At 41.3% G+C, this 20,544-nt stretch overlaps 2 protein-coding genes across 2 annotated transcripts; both read left to right on the forward strand.

Moving 5' to 3' along the window:
• The first annotated feature begins 3,121 nt into the window (after positions 1-3,121).
• Positions 3,122-8,843, forward strand: LOC100487264 (vomeronasal type-2 receptor 26). Its single transcript, XM_012955814.2, has 2 exons — positions 3,122-3,269; positions 8,086-8,843. Exons 1-2 carry the CDS (start codon positions 3,122-3,124, stop codon positions 8,841-8,843), a joined length of 906 nt encoding a protein of 301 aa, XP_012811268.2.
• Positions 8,844-10,138: 1,295 nt separating this feature from the next.
• LOC101731100 lies at positions 10,139-17,551 on the forward strand. The gene is made up of 4 exons (XM_012956127.2): positions 10,139-10,404; positions 10,887-11,178; positions 11,692-12,214; positions 16,644-17,551. Exons 1-4 carry the CDS (start codon positions 10,139-10,141, stop codon positions 17,549-17,551), a joined length of 1,989 nt encoding a protein of 662 aa, XP_012811581.2.
• The last annotated feature ends 2,993 nt before the right edge of the window (positions 17,552-20,544 follow it).

Here is a 20,544-nt window from a genome sequence, read left to right on the forward strand (position 1 = left end):
AGAAAGCTGTATTTACCCATTTTTGTTTTGTCCGAATGTGTACTTTCGGAAAATATATGGTGTTTTAGGGTCTCTGTATTGTTAGAGGGTCTTATAGCACATAATACACATACTGGGTGCAAAAACTGCATGAGCCGGAGCGTCTTATATGAAAATTCATATGCACTATTTGTATTTGGGTGCCCCTGTACGCCACATAGTTTGTTAAATCTATGCATATAGGGCATCAAACTGTTTAGTAGACCCCGGCATTCACATTTAGAATGTTTTATGTTGATACAGTAAAAAATGTGGGGTACATAATGAGGTAAAATGCAAGCTTTGTGATGATTTTCAGAAATATCATAAAAACCATTCTGTTTAGCATAGCTTTGTAGTTTGGTAGTTTGCAGTAGAAAGTTGTATTTACCCATTTTTGTTTTGTCAGAATGTGTACTTTTGGAAAATATATGGTTTTTTTAGGGTCTCTGTACTGTTATGGGGTCTTATGGCACATAATACACAATTTTCAGTTCAAAATTGTACCAAACTCAAATCTTTGCTTATTTATTAAAAAAACTTAAAATCTAAATATATCAATCAAATTAAACTGGAGAAAAATGCAAATGCATCAAATTTGCATTCTACTCATCATTTTCAATGGTTTAATCCAAAATGTGAGTTTTGGTAGCTCGAGTTCAAATTCATATTAGAGCAAAAAAAACTGCAGTAAAAATTCAAATTCAAATATTGCTAAATCGGCCCTGTAGAGTCAGCGTGCCTTTGCTTCCCTACTGGCACATTGTGTGCCCACTTTGTCATTTATATAAACTCCTCCCCCTCAACTACAAGTCTTAAAGGGGTGAGGGAATTCTGCCTTCTCTTATTATTATATACTTTTCCACCAAATACATAAATGGAATAAAAATGTGCATTTGCAGGGTTTTTTTAGAGGGGCTGGGGAGAACTAGAACATCACATTGGTACCAATGACCTCAAAACATGATTTGGTATAATTTCAAAGTAACCACGATCATTTCTGAAGTTCTAAAATGTCTGGAGTTGGGTGCAATAAGCACAATTTTCCAGCACTGAACAAGTCTGTCCCTTTATCCCCATGTCTGATTCCTGTGCCATATAATGACAGGAAAAATTACACATTCCCTTACATCCCATACGGCAGCAACCCTGAGATTTATTCTCCTTCCCTTTTTAGGTAGGACAAGTGGAACAATAATGTTTGATTAATTAATTCCTATAAAAAGGGTTACTAGCATAAGACCTCAGTGTTTTTTTCCCTACCTGCGGTAGATAAGTGGTCCCTAGGGGGCCTGTTGACCGAAGGCACAGTACCCTAGGGGTTAAGTGCCGGGGGTAGCGGTCCGCTATCCAAAAGTATGCAGCCAAGGGTTGCCAGATCCCAGGATGGCCGACTGGGATTCCAAGATGGAGGGGGGTGTTATGCAGCCAGCCCTAGGATTGCAGAAGACTTTATACCCTTTTGTGGTGTTTTTTTGGAGCGGTGCGGTGCGCATCCGGATGTTCCCCGCTTATGGCTACTTGTGTAATGACGCACTGCATATGGAGTGCTAGGTGGTTGGGTGATCCAGGAGGAAGACCTTAAGAGCTGGGAAGCACCTCCTTAGGTAGATATCGCTGTAGCCAGATTGTCAAAGAAAACGTTAATCCCTGTGGAAGATGGGTCGGGCCTCAAGGACCCTATGGATAGGAAGGTGGAGTGTTTGTTAAAACATTCTTATTCTACAGCTGTAGCTCTGTGTAAGCCTGCTCTGGCAGCATCTGGAGTTGCCAGATGGGGAGGATAGAGACAACAGGGTATCCAAAGATGCATTGTTAGAGTCTCTTGCTCAGATAAGCTCTGCAATAGACTTCCTCTGTGATACTACTATCGAAAGCATTAAGCTTTCCTCTAAGGCTATGGCTCTGTCAACGGCTGCTAGAAGGGCTTTGTGGCTTAGAACTTGGTCTTCAGGTGTCACCTCTAAAAATAGCCTCTGTTCAATGGGATTTAAGCCTGATCATTTATTTGGAGCAGAATTATATAAGCTGTTGGAGGCCATTTCTGGTTCCAAAGGGAAGCGTCTCCCTCAAGAGTCAAACAGGAAAAAGAATTTCTTTTTTCGCTCCAGAAGATATTCTCCTAAAAGAGAGAATACAAACACCCATCACAAACACCCAGAAACAAGCCAGAACAAAGTTCCTTTTGGCCCTTTCACTCCTTTAGAAAGCCTCTAACAAGTAGAAGTGGCAGAAGCTATTATAAGAACCTCGCTCAAGAGAAAAAGAACACCTTCTGACGCAAGAGACTCCCTTCCTGTAGGGGGAGGCTTGCTTACTTCCTTCCAGAATGGCAGGAAACAATTGCAGATCCCCTACCCCTCTTTCAAAGTTCAAAGTCGCTAATCCAGCAGATCAGTTACAACAAATAGCTCTCGAGGAAGCTGTTAAGTTCATTTCCTCCAAGGAGTTAGAACCTTTTCCTCATAAAGAAGGCGGCCTAGGAAAGTATTCAAGGGTTTTTTTGGTTCCAAAGCCAAATGGCAAATTTCAACTGTCATAGATCTTTGCTTTGTCAATCAATTTATAGAAAAAAGATCCTTCTGTATGGAAACTTTAAAATCTGTAACAGATTGGGGAGATTTTATGGCCTCATTAGACCTCAAAGATGCGTATCTCCAGAGTATCTCCACAGCCCCCCAGTATCTTTACCAAGATTGTGGCAGCAGTAGTGGCAGTTCTGAATGAATAAGGAATCAGTTATTCCATACCTGGATGACTGGATAATTATGGCAGTGTCAGCCTCCTTACTGACAAAACATCTAACCAGAACTGTCCTGATGCTACAGACTCTAGGATGGATAGTGAACTGGGAGAAGTCATCGGTAACACCTTCACACTCGTTCCTCTTCCTGGGGTTGCTTATCAATTCTGAAAAGATGAAGGTCTTTCTTCCCCCAGACACAATAACCAGGATTTTAGAAGAAGTCCAAAAAATGTAAACACACAGCTCATCATCTCTTCGGGAACTGATGAAGATATTTGGCCTCATGACATCGTCCATAGAGGCAGTCCCGTGGACCAGATTGCACAAGAGACCACTGCAGTTAGAAATCCTGTTGAGATGGGAAAAGAAGATTTCTTCTTTGGATACAGAAGTCATCCTGTCCAGAGAGACAAAGATTCAACTGAGGTGGTGGCTTCAGAAGAAGAATCAGGGACTTTCCTTTCAACAGACAAAGTGGTCAATATTAACCACCGATGCCTCTCAGGTGGGATGGGGAGCTCACTTCAGGCATCAATCAGCCCAGGGGTACTGGGATCCGATGAGAAAGCTTCATGTCATCAAACTTCAGGGAGTTAAGAGCTGTCTTCAAAGCCATACAGGTGTTCCAACATCATTTGAAGGGGAAGGATCTGAGAGTCCAATGCCACAACTGGCATACATTAACAAGCAGAGGGGAACCAGATCTTTGATCCTGAACAACGAGATTTATAGGATTCTCTCCTTGGCAGAAAGGAATGTGCCCAAGATTTCGGCAGTCCATTTAAGAGGGGAATTTTGCAAAGCCGGGGGAATGGTACAAGAAAGATCAGCCAGATTTCCTGGATGCCATGTCATTCAGGTGGGATTTTCCCCTAGTTTACATATTTCCTCCATTGCCCATGATTCCCAGAGTCCCACAGAAGATCCGGCAGGAACAGGTGAATGCCATTCTAATAGCTCCCTTCTGGCCCAAGAGGAGTTTGTTTTTTCTACTTTGGAGAATGGCTCAAAACAGATTCTGGATTCTTCCTCAAACTCCCTCCTTGTTGACTCAGGGAACTGTGACATGCTGACTGCCTGTACATGCAATTTTGGGGGAATTGGCAATGGTAGGCAGGCAGGCATGCAGAGGATCTGGAGCATAGAGACAGGGACACCATGTCTTCAGGCAAAACACAGGTTATTTAGGGCCAATTCTTCCCAACATCAACATAAGGCAGTTTATAAACAGACAGTTCAGGATTTTTGTTTGTCCCTTCTTCAGGTCTCTCACCTTCCAGGGTAACTCACACTCAGGCTTCTCCTTAAGCCTTGCTGACACCTCCCTCTGCTCCTTGCAGTGGCAGGAGGTACCCCCAGCTCCTCTGGGAGTTCCTAACACAAGCAGTCCTCCTGCACTGTGCCCCGCTCTGAGAGTGATCTTCACTCAGTCAAGGTTCAATCTCCAACTCCAACAACACTGTGTAATCACACAGCCCTTTTATTTGCTGCTCACCTGCAGCCTAATCAGGCAGCTCCCTACAGCCGGCCAAAAAAAAACATTAAAGGGAGTTTGGAATGGAGGACCTACCCAATTAACCCTCCATTTTCTCCAGGGACCTATTCATTTGGCTTTTTCTAAGCCAGTAACATAAACCCAGCATAACCTGCTGCAAAACCAGGTATTTTACCTGGTGCTACTTGTATCCCACATTAACACTGGTGGAAAACACACCAAACAATGATATTTTCCATTGCATCTCTCACAGAACCCTAAGTTGTCTAAATTTGGCTGCACTTTGGATGACGGCCTGGAGACTGATTGGGCCATATTAGAATCTCAGGGTCAGGCTCCTAATGTCATTAACACTCTAATTCAGTCCAGGAAAAAGGCTACTAACAAGGTCTATGCTAGAGTTTGGAGAACCTTTAAGAATTGGTGCTTGAGGAATCAAGTGGAAGTTCAATCGTCCATCAACTTTTTGCTTAAGTTTCTCCAAGAGGGATTCGATAAGGGCTCAGCTGTTGTGCTTCCCTTTATAACCCAGACTACAGATGAAGACTCTAACCAGCTTCCTCTTCTAGATGTAGGAAGGGCAATCAAGATTTATGTGGAGCATACAAAGGAATTCAGGAAGGATGAATGTTTGTCTCTTTCTCAGGGAAAAACAAGGGTTGCAAAGCTTCCAAAACCTCGTTATCTAGATGGATGAAGGAGACCATTCAGATGGAATATATTAAAGATGACCATATACCACCTTTTCGGGTCAGAGCACATTCCACAAGAAACATATCCACTTCGTGGGCAGAAGTTGCTAATGTCTCCATGGAAAACATATGCAGGGCAGCTACCTGGAGTGCTTTGAATACCTTTATGCAACATTACAGAGTGGATGTCTTAGCCTCTCAGGAAGCTTCCTTTGGCAGGAAGATTATCCAGAAGGCGACATGACCAGAGCCTGCCCTTAAGCTTGCTAATTCTCATGGTTGCTGCTGTATGGGACGTAAGGGAGTTACGCTACTAACCCTTTTTTATAGGAATAAATTAATCACACTTTATTGTTCCACTTGTCCTACCAAAAAGGGAAGGAGAATAAATCTCAGGGTTGCTGCCGAAGGGACTAAGGGAAAAGTACATTTAGGTATTATAAATTTACTAAATTATCTCTATATGTAAGGTACCAGCAAGATGCCTGACACAGTGCTGGGAATCAGCATTCTCATTGGTCACTTCTTTTACATTTATAATGAAGTTTTTGATCTGTTGAATTCTCATTGGTGAATTGTCTTGCTTCTATAATAATGTTTTTTGGCAACTTCTATAACAAAACTAGGGGGCGCAGTGGGACAGTGTTATGGTTGGTTTACATCCCCTTTATATTGTATTCATTATGCAGTTACACCGCTATATGAGAAATCTGCACTTCAGGGATCCCTGGGGAACAGAAACTCATTATAAGGAGTTCAGAGACATTCTCAGGGAATATTGGATCATGAACTGGTGTTATTTCCATGATTCGGGTATTTGTAGAAACTTTGTTGGAAAAATTGTGCTGTCAGAATCCCAACCCAAAATTGAAATTAACATCCAAGAAATAATCTGGAAGAAGAATCAGGTAGGAATGAAAGAGAATTTCCATTTCTTTCTATTCCCACTCGCCCCTCACCATTCTAATATTTCTATTTAATAAAATGACAATTCTGAACATAAAGACATTATACAGGCAGTGAGGTTTGAATGCAGAATATTAATTAAACATATTAGCAAATACCTACAGTATATTAAGGGTAACACCTCTTTACTTATATTGAAGTAATTGCCCCCTAAATGCCCCAACCTCATCCAACTTCAGGGTCTCACATAAACTACACAGCCCTGACCCAGTCCTTATATACATACACATACACGCTTCTATTATATCAGCCAATGCTGCTGTAAGGAGTACCAGGAGACCGGCGTGCGTTCCTACCTTCAGGCGCGCCGGTCCCCGGCCTCCTCCTGTACAGCACTCCTGCACACACCTCTCTTTGGCGCAATGGCAAGGGGTGCGCGCGCGCATGCACAGTAGCTTTGGGCTCTCCCGGCACTGCGCAATGACGTCAGCGGACGCGCTGATGTCACTTTGGTGCCAAATTCAAACTTTAAAAGCATTTCCTTGCTTGTTTTCCTTGCCAAGCTGGTCCTGATTTCCTGGTGCCTTGCTAAGCTTGTTTTGTATCTGATTCTCTGGTTTTGACTTCTTCCCTGACTTTTGACTACGATCCTTGCCGCCTGCCACTGACCGTTGCCTGACCACGACTCCGATTTTATCTCATCCCTTTGTACCGCGTTTGAATAACCTTGGCCGTAAGTAGGATCCCTGCTTCTCCCGCCGCAGAAAGTCCGGGGCCCCAAAAGGGCGTCGGTGAACACCGGGGTCGGCAGGGCTCTCCTGCTTACCTAAGGGGTTATTCCGGGCAGTTACCAGGCTCCTAAGCATACAGACTGTAACAGCTGCTCTTTGCAATGAGTTGTGAGGCCTCGGTTGCCCAGAAACTGATCCACGTTCCTATTTGGTACATTTGCTAAATTGCCCCGGGGCAGTTACTTATTGCAGCCAATCACTTTTGGTTTGTAACTTGGTATTCTGACTAAAACATATTATTGGTTAGTTGCTAATGATAACTGCACGGCTGCATTTTCTTAGTTCTTTTCATGATGGATGCCGAGATTTTATTTAACTTCTTTTGTGACTTCTACCATTTTACCAGTTACTTATTCTAGTCTGGATATTACTGTTTTTTTTTTTTAATTCTTACTATACATTATATTAATATCCAGGGAAATTTGAATGACTTTTTTTTTTAAAAATCCAAATGAGTTTTGGGACTTTAATTTCCATTGTATATCAAAATAAGTGAAAATCTTCCCTAAACCTAACGAGGCAGATTTACTAACACAGGTACTAAGTTGCACTAGCGCAGCGACCCTGCAATAATCATGCAAATTACAAAGTGAAACAAAAGCTCTGATTGGTTGCTACAAGTTATAGCACTAGTGCATTTTCAATTCTTCTTTACAGACTGTGAAATCCCAGTGTTCTGCAAACTGCCCTCCTGGCTCCAGAAAAATGGCGGGGAAATCAGCGGTGCCCTGCTGCTATGCCTGTGTGCCCTGCTCCCATGGGGAGATCTCTAATAGAACAGGTACTGAGTCATAATAATAATAATAATAATAATGATAATAATAATAATAATTATAATAATAATAATAATAATAATAATAATAATAATAATAATAATAATAATAATAATAATAATAATAATAATAATAATAATAATATAAATGATGTTTAACTCTTTCCTTCTGTTGCATATTCAGTTACACACTCTTCCACTGTAATTATTTAACTTAATATCTACTTTTTTCATTTAATCCCCTCCCACTGCCCTTCCTCCCCTCCCACTGCCCTTCCTCCCCAAATATCTTTTCCCTTGTTCCCACCCCCACCCTGTGCTCTGCTTGTACCACTTACTGTCACTTTCCATCTCTTTCCTGCTCTCACAGTTCCACTCATACTATAACAACAATAGTGGTTGTCGGATACATATTCGGGGTCTGGGCAAAATATTTTATGGGGTGCAAAATTGTTACACAACTGATATTAACATATACATGAGATAGAAATAATATTGTTTCACTTTTGTTACAGATATGGAAAATTGTCTCAAATGTGAAGACACTGAGTGGCCAAATCAGGAGAAGACCCTGTGTATTGAGAAACAAATTGAATTTCTTTCCTATGCTGGTGATCCCCTAACTCTAATCTCTATTATCTCATCTGTAATCCTTTTTATAATAGCAGCAGTTATACTGGGAATGTTTATTTCATTCCGAGACACCCCAGTAGTGAGAGCCAATAATCACACTCTGAGCTTTATTCTCCTTGTCTCCATCAAGCTGAGCTTCCTCTCTGTGTTTCTGTTCCTCGGTCGCCCTGTGGATATAACCTGCATGCTCCGGCAAACCTCCTTTGGGATCACCTTCTCCATAGCTGTGTCTTGTGTCCTGGCCAAGACTCTCATGGTTTCCATTGCATTCAAAGCCACCAAGCCTGGGAGTCCCTGGAGAAAATGGGTTGGGGTAAAACTGGCAAATGGGCTTGTTTTTATTTGCTCATTAATTCAGTTTCTGATTAGTGCTATCTGGTTGGTCATTGCACCCCCTTATGTGGAGCAAAACACACATTCTGAGCCTGGAAAAATCATCATTCAGTGCAATGAGGGCTCAGCCATTGGCTTCTATATTGTCCTCTCCTACATGGGACTGTTGGCATCTGTGAGCTTCATTGTAGCTTTCTTGGCTCGGAGCTTACCGGACAGTTTTAATGAGGCCAAGTACATCACTTTCAGCATGCTGCTCTTCTGCAGTGTTTGGATCACAATGATCCCGGCCTATCTGAGCACCAAAGGCAAATACATGGTGGCAGTGGAAATATTTGCCATCATCTCTTCATCCTGTGGCCTTCTCTTCTGTATATTCCTACCCAAATGTTACATTATTTTATTCAAACCAGAGATGAACTCAAAACAATATTTGTTGGGAAAATATAATACATAAAAGCTTATTTAACAAGCAGGGTACAAAGTGAATTTGTTTCCTGTACCAGATTTCTGCATTGCTACAGCACATTTTATAGCACAGAGATCTGCTTCTTCCACATGAATCCCCTCCCCCTGTCCCACCCACCCACCCTCTGGGTTAGGGAGCGCCAGTGGTTGTACCAAGCTATGGAGCTATTTCCTTATGGGCGGCTCTATGGCCGGGGGTAAATACAAGGCTAAGTTGCTCCCACTCTCTCCCTGCCCCTGGGTATTTAATGTGGGCTGTCGTACAGAGGGCAGATATGGTCCGACTGCAAGTGCTTGAGAATGAGCCCTAAGGGATATGAATTTGCTCCCCTTAGTGCTCCTGCACTGGCAGTAGGGGCAGGTAATTAGTAATTTGCTGATATGGGAATTGATTTCATATAAATCAATGTTTTGTTACATTTGGCAAAAACCATCTTTTCTACTGAAATTGGAGGTGCCCTCTGGGCCTGATGTCATTAAAGCAAAAAATATATTATTCTCTCTTCCTACAACTTCAACAAGCAACTCCGCTTCTTTCCTGTATTCTGTCACAGATTGTCAGGCTGTGGGACTGACATTCCCCATTAAAAACATTGGCAATTTTAAAACTGGATCCCAACATTTAAATACTCATGAATTCAAGCTGGATGCTCAGTGTGTTTCAGCTATGACCAAGCAAAAACCTTTTAAAATAAATTCTTATAGTGAACGCAATCTTGACATTGTGTAGGGAAGATAATAAAAGCTGTATATGCAGTAAATATGTATGTAACTATGGGTATTATTATTTATATGGTGCTACTTGTACACACAGCGCTGTACAGCAGAACAAACCATCATCAAATGGATCAGAGGATCTAACCAGGTTTCCAACAAATCATATATCAGTTTTACAATTCCTATAGTTATTTAAACCAATGGCACAAGTTGGCTGCACTCATTGGCAGATCTGACTTGTCCATGACCGGGATATCTTTCAACCAGTTTAATTCAAATCTAGTTACATTTTTATTTCTTTGGAACATTTAAGTGAAAAGAAATATCCAACTCTATACAGATTTAGAACATGGCGCACAGAGACAATTATGGACGTTGCCTGTAGGGAGCACTCACAAGGGGACACTGGGTTTTATAAAAATGTATTTACTTGCTGGATTTACAAACAACACAAAAGAACTATCAATGGGCAGTGAGTATAAGGGCACATATAAATACAGCCACCCTGTCAGAGAGCATTAGCTTGAGAACACATTATATGAGGATACAGCTATGTAAACAGCAAAAATGATACATTGTGCATGGATTCCTACCAGAGAGCTCTTATCTGATCAGCTGAAGGTGATACTCTGCTTGGCAGCTGTATGGGTAACTCCCTGCAGTACTGAGCTGAGTGGGTCAGACTCACCGTGCCGCAGTCACATCACCAAGCCTGAGTATGAATACAAATACATTCAGGATGGAGATATCATCATTGGAGGAGCATTCACTGTGCACAATAACATAAAATATGTTTATAATGGACCTGTTACATCCTTACCCATCTGCACAGAGTGAGTGATTTTGTGTTTATTCCACTAACAAATGAAGAGGTTAAGGGAAAGATTTTTGGGGGCCTCCAATAAAGAATCATACAAAGCTGGCAAAATATCACACTGTAATGTGTTCATGTTTCTGCCATAGAAGATATGTAGTTTTTGCCCTCTCTCTCTTCTAGTACATACACTATTTCTAATTTTTATTGCACTCTGTCTGTAATATGCAATATGAGTGGGAATGTAGTGAAATACATTAGCGCTAAAGGGAAGAAGCAACAGTGGGGACACAGAAATACATTATAAATAAGACACAAAAGCTATTTGTTGCCCTGAACATTATGTACTAAGAGCAAATCTAAGTCAAATAAATGTACAATCTATTGGGGATTTAATCTAAAAAGCTGCAGTTTTTCTGTACACTGTTCACCAATGCGGTACCAATTGTCAGCTGAAAACTAAACATTTCTAGATGGATAACAGACAATATCTTCCCACAGGCCTTCTTTAGACCGGTATAAGCAAATCCGCACCTTCCTCTTTGCTATTGATGAGATTAACAGGAACCCGGATCTGTTACCCAACATCACCCTGGGATACCGTGTATATGATTCCTGTGGGGATCCCCGTCTCGCTATAGGGAGTGTCCTGCAGATATTATCTGGCCCTGGGAATGTGGTGCCTAATTACTCCTGTAGGGGCAAAGGGGAAATTGCTGGATTTATTGGAGATCAGTCCTCACTCACATCCCTGCCTATAGCCCAGCTGCTGGGTGTATATGGATACTCACAGGTATGTTTATTAATGTGCTAATGTCACTCTGAACCTTCACAACCAAAGTTCTACATTTTTCTTTTTTAGACTGTGAGGGGCTGTGTGAGATCTACTGATACAACTGAAAGGAACCATAATGCTTTGGCTGGGGAAGAATATGTGGGGGGGACTGTGATACACAAAATGAACAAAAATCTAACTTATTTGTGCAGTAAATAATTCTGAAATTCAGTCAGATATAAGCAATAATCTTACAACCCTCTGTTTATAAGCAGCGCTGGAATTTCCCATTTCTCATTGGCTAGAGAAATATTCCCTGATAGTTAAAGGGTTGTGTTTAGATACATTATTATGAGACTGGTGTCAGTGTCTCTGGGATAAAACTAAAGAGGAAAGAGAATAAAGTGTTGCCCCTCACTGTGTTCTCTAAATCCCCTTGTGCAGTCGGGTTTATGAGAGGCTGAAGGTTAATGTTGTGCAGATTTTATAAAGGTTTTTCTTGATATAAATATGTTATTACTTTGCTTTCAGATCAGCTATGGCACCACAGACCCTACACTGAGTGACAGAGAGATGTTCCCATACTATTTTAGTACAGGGCTGAGTGATGATATTCAGCACATTGCTGTGGCAGAGCTGGTGGAACAGTTGGGTTGGACCTGGGTGATCATTGTGGCCCCCGATAATGACAGCGGAGAGAAGCAGAGTCGGAACCTTCAAAATGAGATCAGCAAACATGGCGCCTGTGTTGACATCATTATCTTTATTACAGAAGATGCTGACACAAATAAGAGAAATTTTGAAAGAATACGAATATCAACTGCTGAGGTTATTGTCCTGTGTGGGGCACCGTCTAATTCAGTACAACAATCACTATGCGCTCTGGAGTCAGTGACTCATGAAAAGACTTTGGTCATTACATTGTCATGGGGTGACTATGAATATGATTGTAACCTTTTATTTAATGCCAGTTTAATGTATTTCTATCCATATAACCTAATTGAAGAATTAGATACCCAGTTCCATGATTATGTCTTATCAGTTACTGAAGACAGTAAGTTGCTTAAAGACCTTCTGTCACATTATCCCTCATGCTGGGAACAAGAGAATATTAATAAAACTTATTTTGTGAACTGCACTGAGAGTAAAACTATAAAAGAACTTGGAGTTTATTTCAGGCACAATGCGGAAGTGTACAGATCAGTATATACAATGGTACATGCCCTGCACACTAAGCTCTCTGTATCTGTAACACACAGGGATAAATACATCCCAATAAACACACAGCAGGTAAGATGTTAAAACATAATGGTACAAATATCTTTATCTTCTTTAAAGGCAAACTAAGCATTTATGAAATATACTGCTACTATTTATTTGTTTGTGTAACCCTTTCTTGGCACATTCACTTATATTGGGCTGTATTTCAAGGAAATATGTGTTCTCAGAGTAATATTGATACTGGGAACAGCGCAGTGCCTCCCCCTAGTGGACACTGAGGAACACACCTCTAGGGGATTTCCACTAGGAATAATAACACACGGGTTGCAGCAATATCAAACTTTATATAACTTTTGAAATAGACAGTAGAACAGCTTTAGGGATGACTGACAATCCTGCCCTGAGGAAACTTGTGTGGGCTATCCACTCCTGGCACAGTCTCTGTACTTGGCCAGCCCCAACTTGGATCCCGATACAGTAACTCCCATGAAGAACAAAGACATGAAAGCATGGCTGCAGGGAGCAAGTGGCTGCAGGGATCAGACATATATACACTGACACAAGCCGTATGTGCCGGAGTGACCCTGAGGCGCCGGCAGGTGTAGAAGCCTGTGTGCTTACCGGTGCTGCTGCCATAGAGGAATATAGTCTGCTCCTTCCACAGCATGGGCTACAAAATGGAGTCTGCACTCCCACAATGCATTGTAATTGGTCACATGTTAGAAGTATGTTGGTTCCAAAGGGTCAAAGATTATGCAACTTATGCTGCAGACATGACCCCTTGATTGGTTGGCTTTGTACATTAGGATTTCAGGATCATTGAGTGTCACAGTGTTAACTTTGTGCTCCACTTTCCAAACTTTATCCTGAATCCAGTTGCAGAATACCCGAACCCGGGGAGAGAATTCCATGTCAAGGTCGGAAAAAGGGAAATTGAACAGTAATTACCCACGTCAGATAGGGTTTTTATGTGTTTTTATTAAAAACTTCACAAGAAAGAATTAACATAACTCAGACCGACATGCCGGCCAATAATTACAACTTACAACTAAAATTCACCTCTCCAGTCCACTGGCCAAATGTCCCGATGAAGAACTTGACAAGACAAAAAGCACAAAAGCAGTCTCAGTCCCGGGAGGAATCTATGCCTTTGCCGTGGATTTCTGGAAGAGGACGATGGAAAATCAAAACTATTTACATCCTGTTGCTTCCGGGGGTCTAAAGGAGCAAAATTCAAAATAGTGAGCTTGGCAGGTCCAGAAAGCTCCAAGTCCCATGTAAGAACCCAGTCTAATAACAATGTTACAACGCCTAGAAAACCTGGGAGAAACATATTGAGAGTCAATGGGGAGGGAGGTCTGATCTTAATCCAATCACAGCTTGAGGAGCAATGAGTGGGGGCAAGGCCTCAGGTTTATTTGTGTGCCGATAGTGTGTATTTATTTACTTGTATCTAGTCACATACTGTAAGGTTGTGTGTATTTAGCTTAAACTTAATGTTCAACATAACATAAACATAACATTCTTGAGAGTTACCCCCAGGTTCTCTGACTCATGGGTGTATGTGCCATTTAGACCTGTTTGGTTCCCAAATGGGGCCGTTATTCACAATTGTGAATTATAAATAAAGTTTACATATATTATCAATATATATATTATCAACCACGAGCATCATGGGGAAAAGTGTTGTATGGCTGTAATCTATAACAAGATTCTCTATTCCCAATTATTTATACAGATGAAGTCACCAACTAAGTCACTATTCAGCCAGTCCCTAGCCCCCAATTCACTCCCTTTACAGCTCTCTAACCCTCCCCCCAGGGTGTATTTACCACCTACTGACACGTGGGGAAGTCACTATTACTTTACTAATCACACTGTGTCCCCCAAAGCCTCACTAGTGATTTACTGTAGATCAAATGAAGTTTTTGATCTGTTGAATTCTCATTGGTGAATTGTCTTGCTTCTATAATAATGTTTTTTGGCAACTTCTATAAGAAAACTAGGGGGCGCAGTGGGTCAGTGTTATGGTTGGTTTACATCCCCTTTATATTGTATTCATTATGCAGTTACACCGCTATATGAGAAATCTGCACTTCAGGGATCCCTGGGGAACAGAAACTCATTATAAGGAGTTCAGAGACATTCTCAGGGAATATTGGATCATGAACTGGTGTTATTTCCCTGATTCGGGTATTTGTAGAAACTTTGTTGGAATAATTGTGCTGTCAGAATCCCAACCCAAAATTGAAATTAACATCCAAGAAATAATCTGGAAGAAGAATCAGGTAGGAATGAAAGAGAATTTCCATTTCTTTCTATTCCCACTCGCCCCTCACCATTCTAATATTTCTATTTAATGGAATAAAATGACAATTCTGAACATAAAGACATTATACAGGCAGTGAGGTTTGAATGCAGAATATTAAACATATTAGCACATACCTACAGTATATTAAGGGTAACACCTCTTTACTTATATTGAAGTAATTGCCCCCTAAATGCCCCAACCTCATCCAACTTCAGGGTCTCACATAAACTACACAGCCCTGACCCAGTCCTTATATACATACACATACACGCTTCTATTATATCAGCCAATGCTGCTGTAAGGAGTAACAGGAGACCGGCGTGCGTTCCTACCTTCAGGCGCGCCGGTCCCCGGCCTCCTCCTGTACAGCACTCCTGCACACACCTCTCTTTGGCGCAATGGCAAGGGGCGCGCGCGCGCATGCACAGTAGCTTTGGGCTCTCCCGGCACTGCGCAATGACGTCAGCGGACGCGCTGATGTCACTTTGGTGCCAAATTCAAACTTTAAAAGCGTTTCCTTGCTTGTTTTTCTTGCCAAGCTGGTCCTGATTTCCTGGTGCCTTGCTAAGCTTGTTTTGTATCTGATTCTCTGGTTTTGACTTCTTCCCTGACTTTTGACTACGATCCTTGCCGCCTGCCACTGACCGTTGCCTGACCACGACTCCGATTTTATCTCATCCCTTTGTACCGCGTTTGAATAACCTTGGCTGTAAGTAGGATCCCTGCTTCTCCCGCCGCAGAAAGTCCGGGGCCCCAAAAGGGCGTCGGTGAACACCGGGGTCGGCAGGGCTCTCCTGCTTATCTAAGGGGTTATTCTGGGCAGTTACCAGGCTCCTAAGCATACAGACTGTAACAGCTGCTCTTTGCAATGAATTGTGAGGCCTCGGTTGCCCAGAAACTGATCCACGTTCCTATTTGGTACATTTGCTAAATTGCACCGGGGCAGTTACTTATTGCAGCCAATCACTTTTGGTTTGTAACTCGGTATTCTGACTAAAACATATTATTGGTTAGTTGCTAATGATAACTGCACTGCTGCATTTTCCTAGTTCTTTTCATGATGGATGCCGAGATTTTATTTAAATTCTTTTGTGACTTCTACCATTTTACCAGTTACTTATTCTAGTCTGGATATTACTGTTTTTTTTTTTTAATTCTTACTATACATTATATTAATATCCAGGGAAATTTGAATGACTTTTTTTTTTTAAAAATCCAAATGAGTTTTGGGACTTTAATTTCCATTTTATATCAAAATAAATGAAAATCTTCCCTAAACCTAACGAGGCAGATTTACTAACACAGGTACTAAGTTGCACTAGCGCAGCGACCCTGCAATAATCATGCAAATTACAAAGTGAAACAAAAGATCTGATTGGTTGCTATAAGTAATAGCACTAGTGCATTTTCAATTCTTCTTTACAGACTGTGAAATCCCAGTGTTCTGCAAACTGCCCTCCTGGCTCCAGAAAAATGGCGGGGAAATCAGCGGTGCCCTGCTGCTATGCCTGTGTGCCCTGCTCCCATGGGGAGATCTCTAATGGAACAGGTACTGAGTCATAATAATAATAATAATAATAATAATAATAATAATAATAATATAAATGATGTTTAACTCTTTCCTTCTGTTGCATATTCAGTTACACACTCTTCCACTGTAATTTTTTAAGTTAATATCTACTTTTTTCATTTAATCCCCTCCCACTGCCCTTCCTCCCCAAATATCTTTTCCCTTGTTCCCACCCCCACCCTGTGCTCTGCTTGTACCACTTACTGTCGCTTTCCATCTCTTTCCTGCTCTCACTGTTCCACTCATACTATAACAACAATAGTGGTTGTCGGATACATATTCGGGGTCTGGGCAAAATATTTTATGGGGTGCAAAATTGTTACACAACTGATATTAACATATACATGAGATAGAAATAATATTGTTTCACTTTTGTTACAGATATGGAAAATTGTTTCACATGTGAAGACAATGAGTGGCCAAATCAGGAGAAGACCCTGTGTATTGAGAAACAAATTGAATTTCTTTCCTATGCTGGTGATCCCCTAACTCTAATCTCTATTATCTCATCTGTAATCCTTTTTATAATAGCAGCAGTTATACTGGGAATCTTTATTTCATTCCGAGACACCCCAGTAGTGAGAGCCAATAATCACACTCTGAGCTTTATTCTCCTTGTCTCCATCAAGCTGAGCTTCCTCTCTGTGTTTCTGTTCCTCGGTCGCCCTGTGGATATAACCTGCATGCTCCGGCAAACCTCCTTTGGGATCACCTTCTCCATAGCTGTGTCTTGTGTCCTGGCCAAGACTCTCATGGTTTCCATTGCATTCAAAGCCACCAAGCCTGGGAGTCCCTGGAGAAAATGGGTTGGGGTAAAACTGGCAAATGGGCTTGTTTTTATTTGCTCATTAATTCAGTTTCTGATTAGTGTTATCTGGTTGGTCATTGCACCCCCTTATGTGGAGCAAAACACACATTCTGAACCTGGAAAAATCATCATTCAGTGCAATGAGAGCTCAGTAGTTGCCTTCTATGTTGTCCTCTCCTACATGGGACTGTTGGCATCTGTGAGCTTCATTGTAGCTTTCTTGGCTCGGAGCTTACCGGACAGTTTTAATGAGGCCAAGTACATCACTTTCAGCATGCTGCTCTTCTGCAGTGTTTGGATCACAATGATCCCGGCCTATCTGAGCACCAAAGGCAAATACATGGTGGCAGTGGAAATATTTGCCATCATCTCTTCATCCTGTGGCCTTCTCTTCTGTATATTCCTACCCAAATGTTACATTATTTTATTCAAACCAGAGTTGAACTCAAAACAATATTTGTTGGGAAAATATAATACATAAAAGCTTATTTAACAAGCAGGGTACAAAGTGAATTTGTTTCCTGTACCAGATTTCTGCATTGCTACAGCACATTTTATAGCACAGAGATCTGCTTCTTCCACATGAATCCCCTCCCCCTGTCCCACCCACCCACCCTCTGGGTTAGGGAGCGCCAGTGGTTGTACCAAGCTATGGAGCTATTTCCTTATGGGCGGCTCTATGGCCGGGGATAAATACAAGGCTAAGTTGCTCCCACTCTCTCCCTGCCCCTGGGTATTTAATGTGGGCTGTCGTACAGAGGGCAGATATGGTCCGACTGCAAGTGGTTGAGAATGAGCCCTAAGGGATATGAATTTGCTCCCCTTAGTGCTCCTGCACTGGCAGTAGGGGCAGGTAATTAGTAATTTGCTGATATGGGAATTGATTTCATATAAATCAATGTTTTGTTACATTTGGCAAAAACCATCTTTTCTACTGAAATTGGAGGTGCCCTCTGGGCCTGATGTCATTAAAGCAAAATATATATGATTCTCTCTTCCTACAACTTCAACAAGCAACTCCACTTCTTTCCTGTATTCTGTCACAGATTGTCAGGCTGTGGGACTGACATTCCCCATTAAAAACACTGGCAATTTTAAAACTGGATCCCAACATTTAAATACTCATGAATTCAAGCTGTATGCTCAGTGTGTTTCAGCTATGACCAAGCAAAAACCTTTTTAAATAAATTCTTATAGTGAACGCAATCTTGACATTGTGTAGGGAAGATAATAAAAGCTGTATATGCAGTAAATATGTATGTAACTATGGGTATTATTATTTATATGGTGCTACTTGTACACACAGCTCTGTACAGCAGAACAAACCATCATCAGATGGATCAGAGGATCTAACCAGGTTTCCAACAAATCATATATCAGTTTTACAATTCCTATAGTTATTTAAACCAATGGCACAAGTTGGCTACACTCATGGGCAGATCTGACTTGTCCATGACCGGGATATCTTTCAACCAGTTTAATTCAAATCTAGTTACATTTTTATTTCTTTGGAACATTTAAGTGAAAAGAAATATCCAACTCTATACAGATTTAGAACATGGCACGCAGAGACAATTATGGACGTTACCTGTAGGGAGCACTCACAAGGGGACACTGGGTTTTATAAAAATGTATTTACTTGCTGGATTTACAAACAACACAAAAGAACTATCAATGGGCAGTGAGTATAAGGGCACATATAAATACAGCCACCCTGTCAGAGAGCATTAGCTTGAGAACACATTATATGAGGATACAGCTATGTAAACAGCAAAAATGATACATTGTGCATGGATTCCTACCAGAGAGCTCTTATCTGATCAGCTGAAGGTGATACTCTGCTTGGCAGCTGTATGGGTAACTCCCTGCAGTACTGAGCTGAGTGGGTCAGACTCACCGTGCCGCAGTCACATCACCAAGCCTGAGTATGAATACAAATACATTCAGGATGGAGATATCATCATTGGAGGAGCATTCACTGTGCACAATAACATAAAATATGTTTATAATGGACCTGTTACATCCTTACCCATCTGCACAGAGTGAGTGATTTTGTGTTTATTCCACTAACAAATGAAGAGGTTAAGGGAAAGATTTTTGGGGGCCTCCAATAAAGAATCATACAAAGCTGGCAAAATATCACACTGTAATGTGTTCATGTTTCTGCCATAGAAGATATGTAGTTTTTGCCCTCTCTCTCTTCTAGTACATACACTATTTCTAATTTTTATTGCACTCTGTCTGTAATATGCAATATGAGTGGGAATGTAGTGAAATACATTAGCGCTAAAGGGAAGAAGCAACAGTGGGGACACAGAAATACATTATAAATATGACACAAAAGCTATTTGTTGCCCTGAACATTATGTACTAAGAGCAAATCTAAGTCAAATAAATGTACAATCTATTGGGGATTTAATCTAAAAAGCTGCAGTTTTTCTGTACACTGTTCACCAATGCGGTACCAATTGTCAGCTGAAAACTAAACATTTCTAGATGGATAACAGACAATATCTTCCCACAGGCCTTCTTTAGACCGGTATAAGCAAATCCGCACCTTCCTCTTTGCTATTGATGAGATTAACAGGAACCCGGATCTGTTACCCAACAACACCCTGGGATACCGTGTATATGATTCCTGTGGGGATCCCCGTCTCGCTATAGGGAGTGTCCTGCAGATATTATCTGGCCCTGGGAATGTGGTGCCTAATTACTCCTGTAGGGGCAAAGGGGAAATTGCTGGATTTATTGGAGATCAGTCCTCACTCACATCCCTGCCTATAGCCCAGCTGCTGGGTGTATATGGATACTCACAGGTACGTTTATTAATGTGCTAATGTCACTCTGAACCTTCACAACCAAAGTTCTACATTTTTCTTTTTTAGGCTGTGAGGGGCTGTGTGAGATCTACTGATACAACTGAAAGGAACCATAATGCTTTGGCTGGGGAAGAATATGTGGGGGGGACTGTGATACACAAAATGAACAAAAATCTAACTTATTTGTGCAGTAAATAATTCTGAAATTCAGTCAGATATAAGCAATAATCTTACAACCCTCTGTTTATAAGCAGCGCTGGAATTTCCCATTTCTCATTGGCTAGAGAAATATTCCCTGATAGTTAAAGGGTTGTGTTTAGATACATTATTATGAGACTGGTGTCAGTGTCTCTGGGATAAAACTAAAGAGGAAAGAGAATAAAGTGTTGCCCCTCACTGTGTTCTCTAAATCCCCTTGTGCAGTCGGGTTTATGAGAGGCTGAAGGTTAATGTTGTGCAGATTTTATAAAGGTTTTTCTTGATATAAATATGTTATTGCTTTGCTTTCAGATCAGCTATGGCACCACAGACCCTACACTGAGTGACAGAGAGATGTTCCCATACTATTTTAGTACAGGGCTGAGTGATGATATTCAGCACATTGCTGTGGCAGAGCTGGTGGAACAGTTGGGTTGGACCTGGGTGATCATTGTGG

The sequence above is a fragment of the Xenopus tropicalis genome, chromosome 1 (genome assembly GCF_000004195.4).
Source record: "Xenopus tropicalis strain Nigerian chromosome 1, UCB_Xtro_10.0, whole genome shotgun sequence".
Classification (NCBI taxonomy): domain Eukaryota; kingdom Metazoa; phylum Chordata; class Amphibia; order Anura; family Pipidae; genus Xenopus; species Xenopus tropicalis.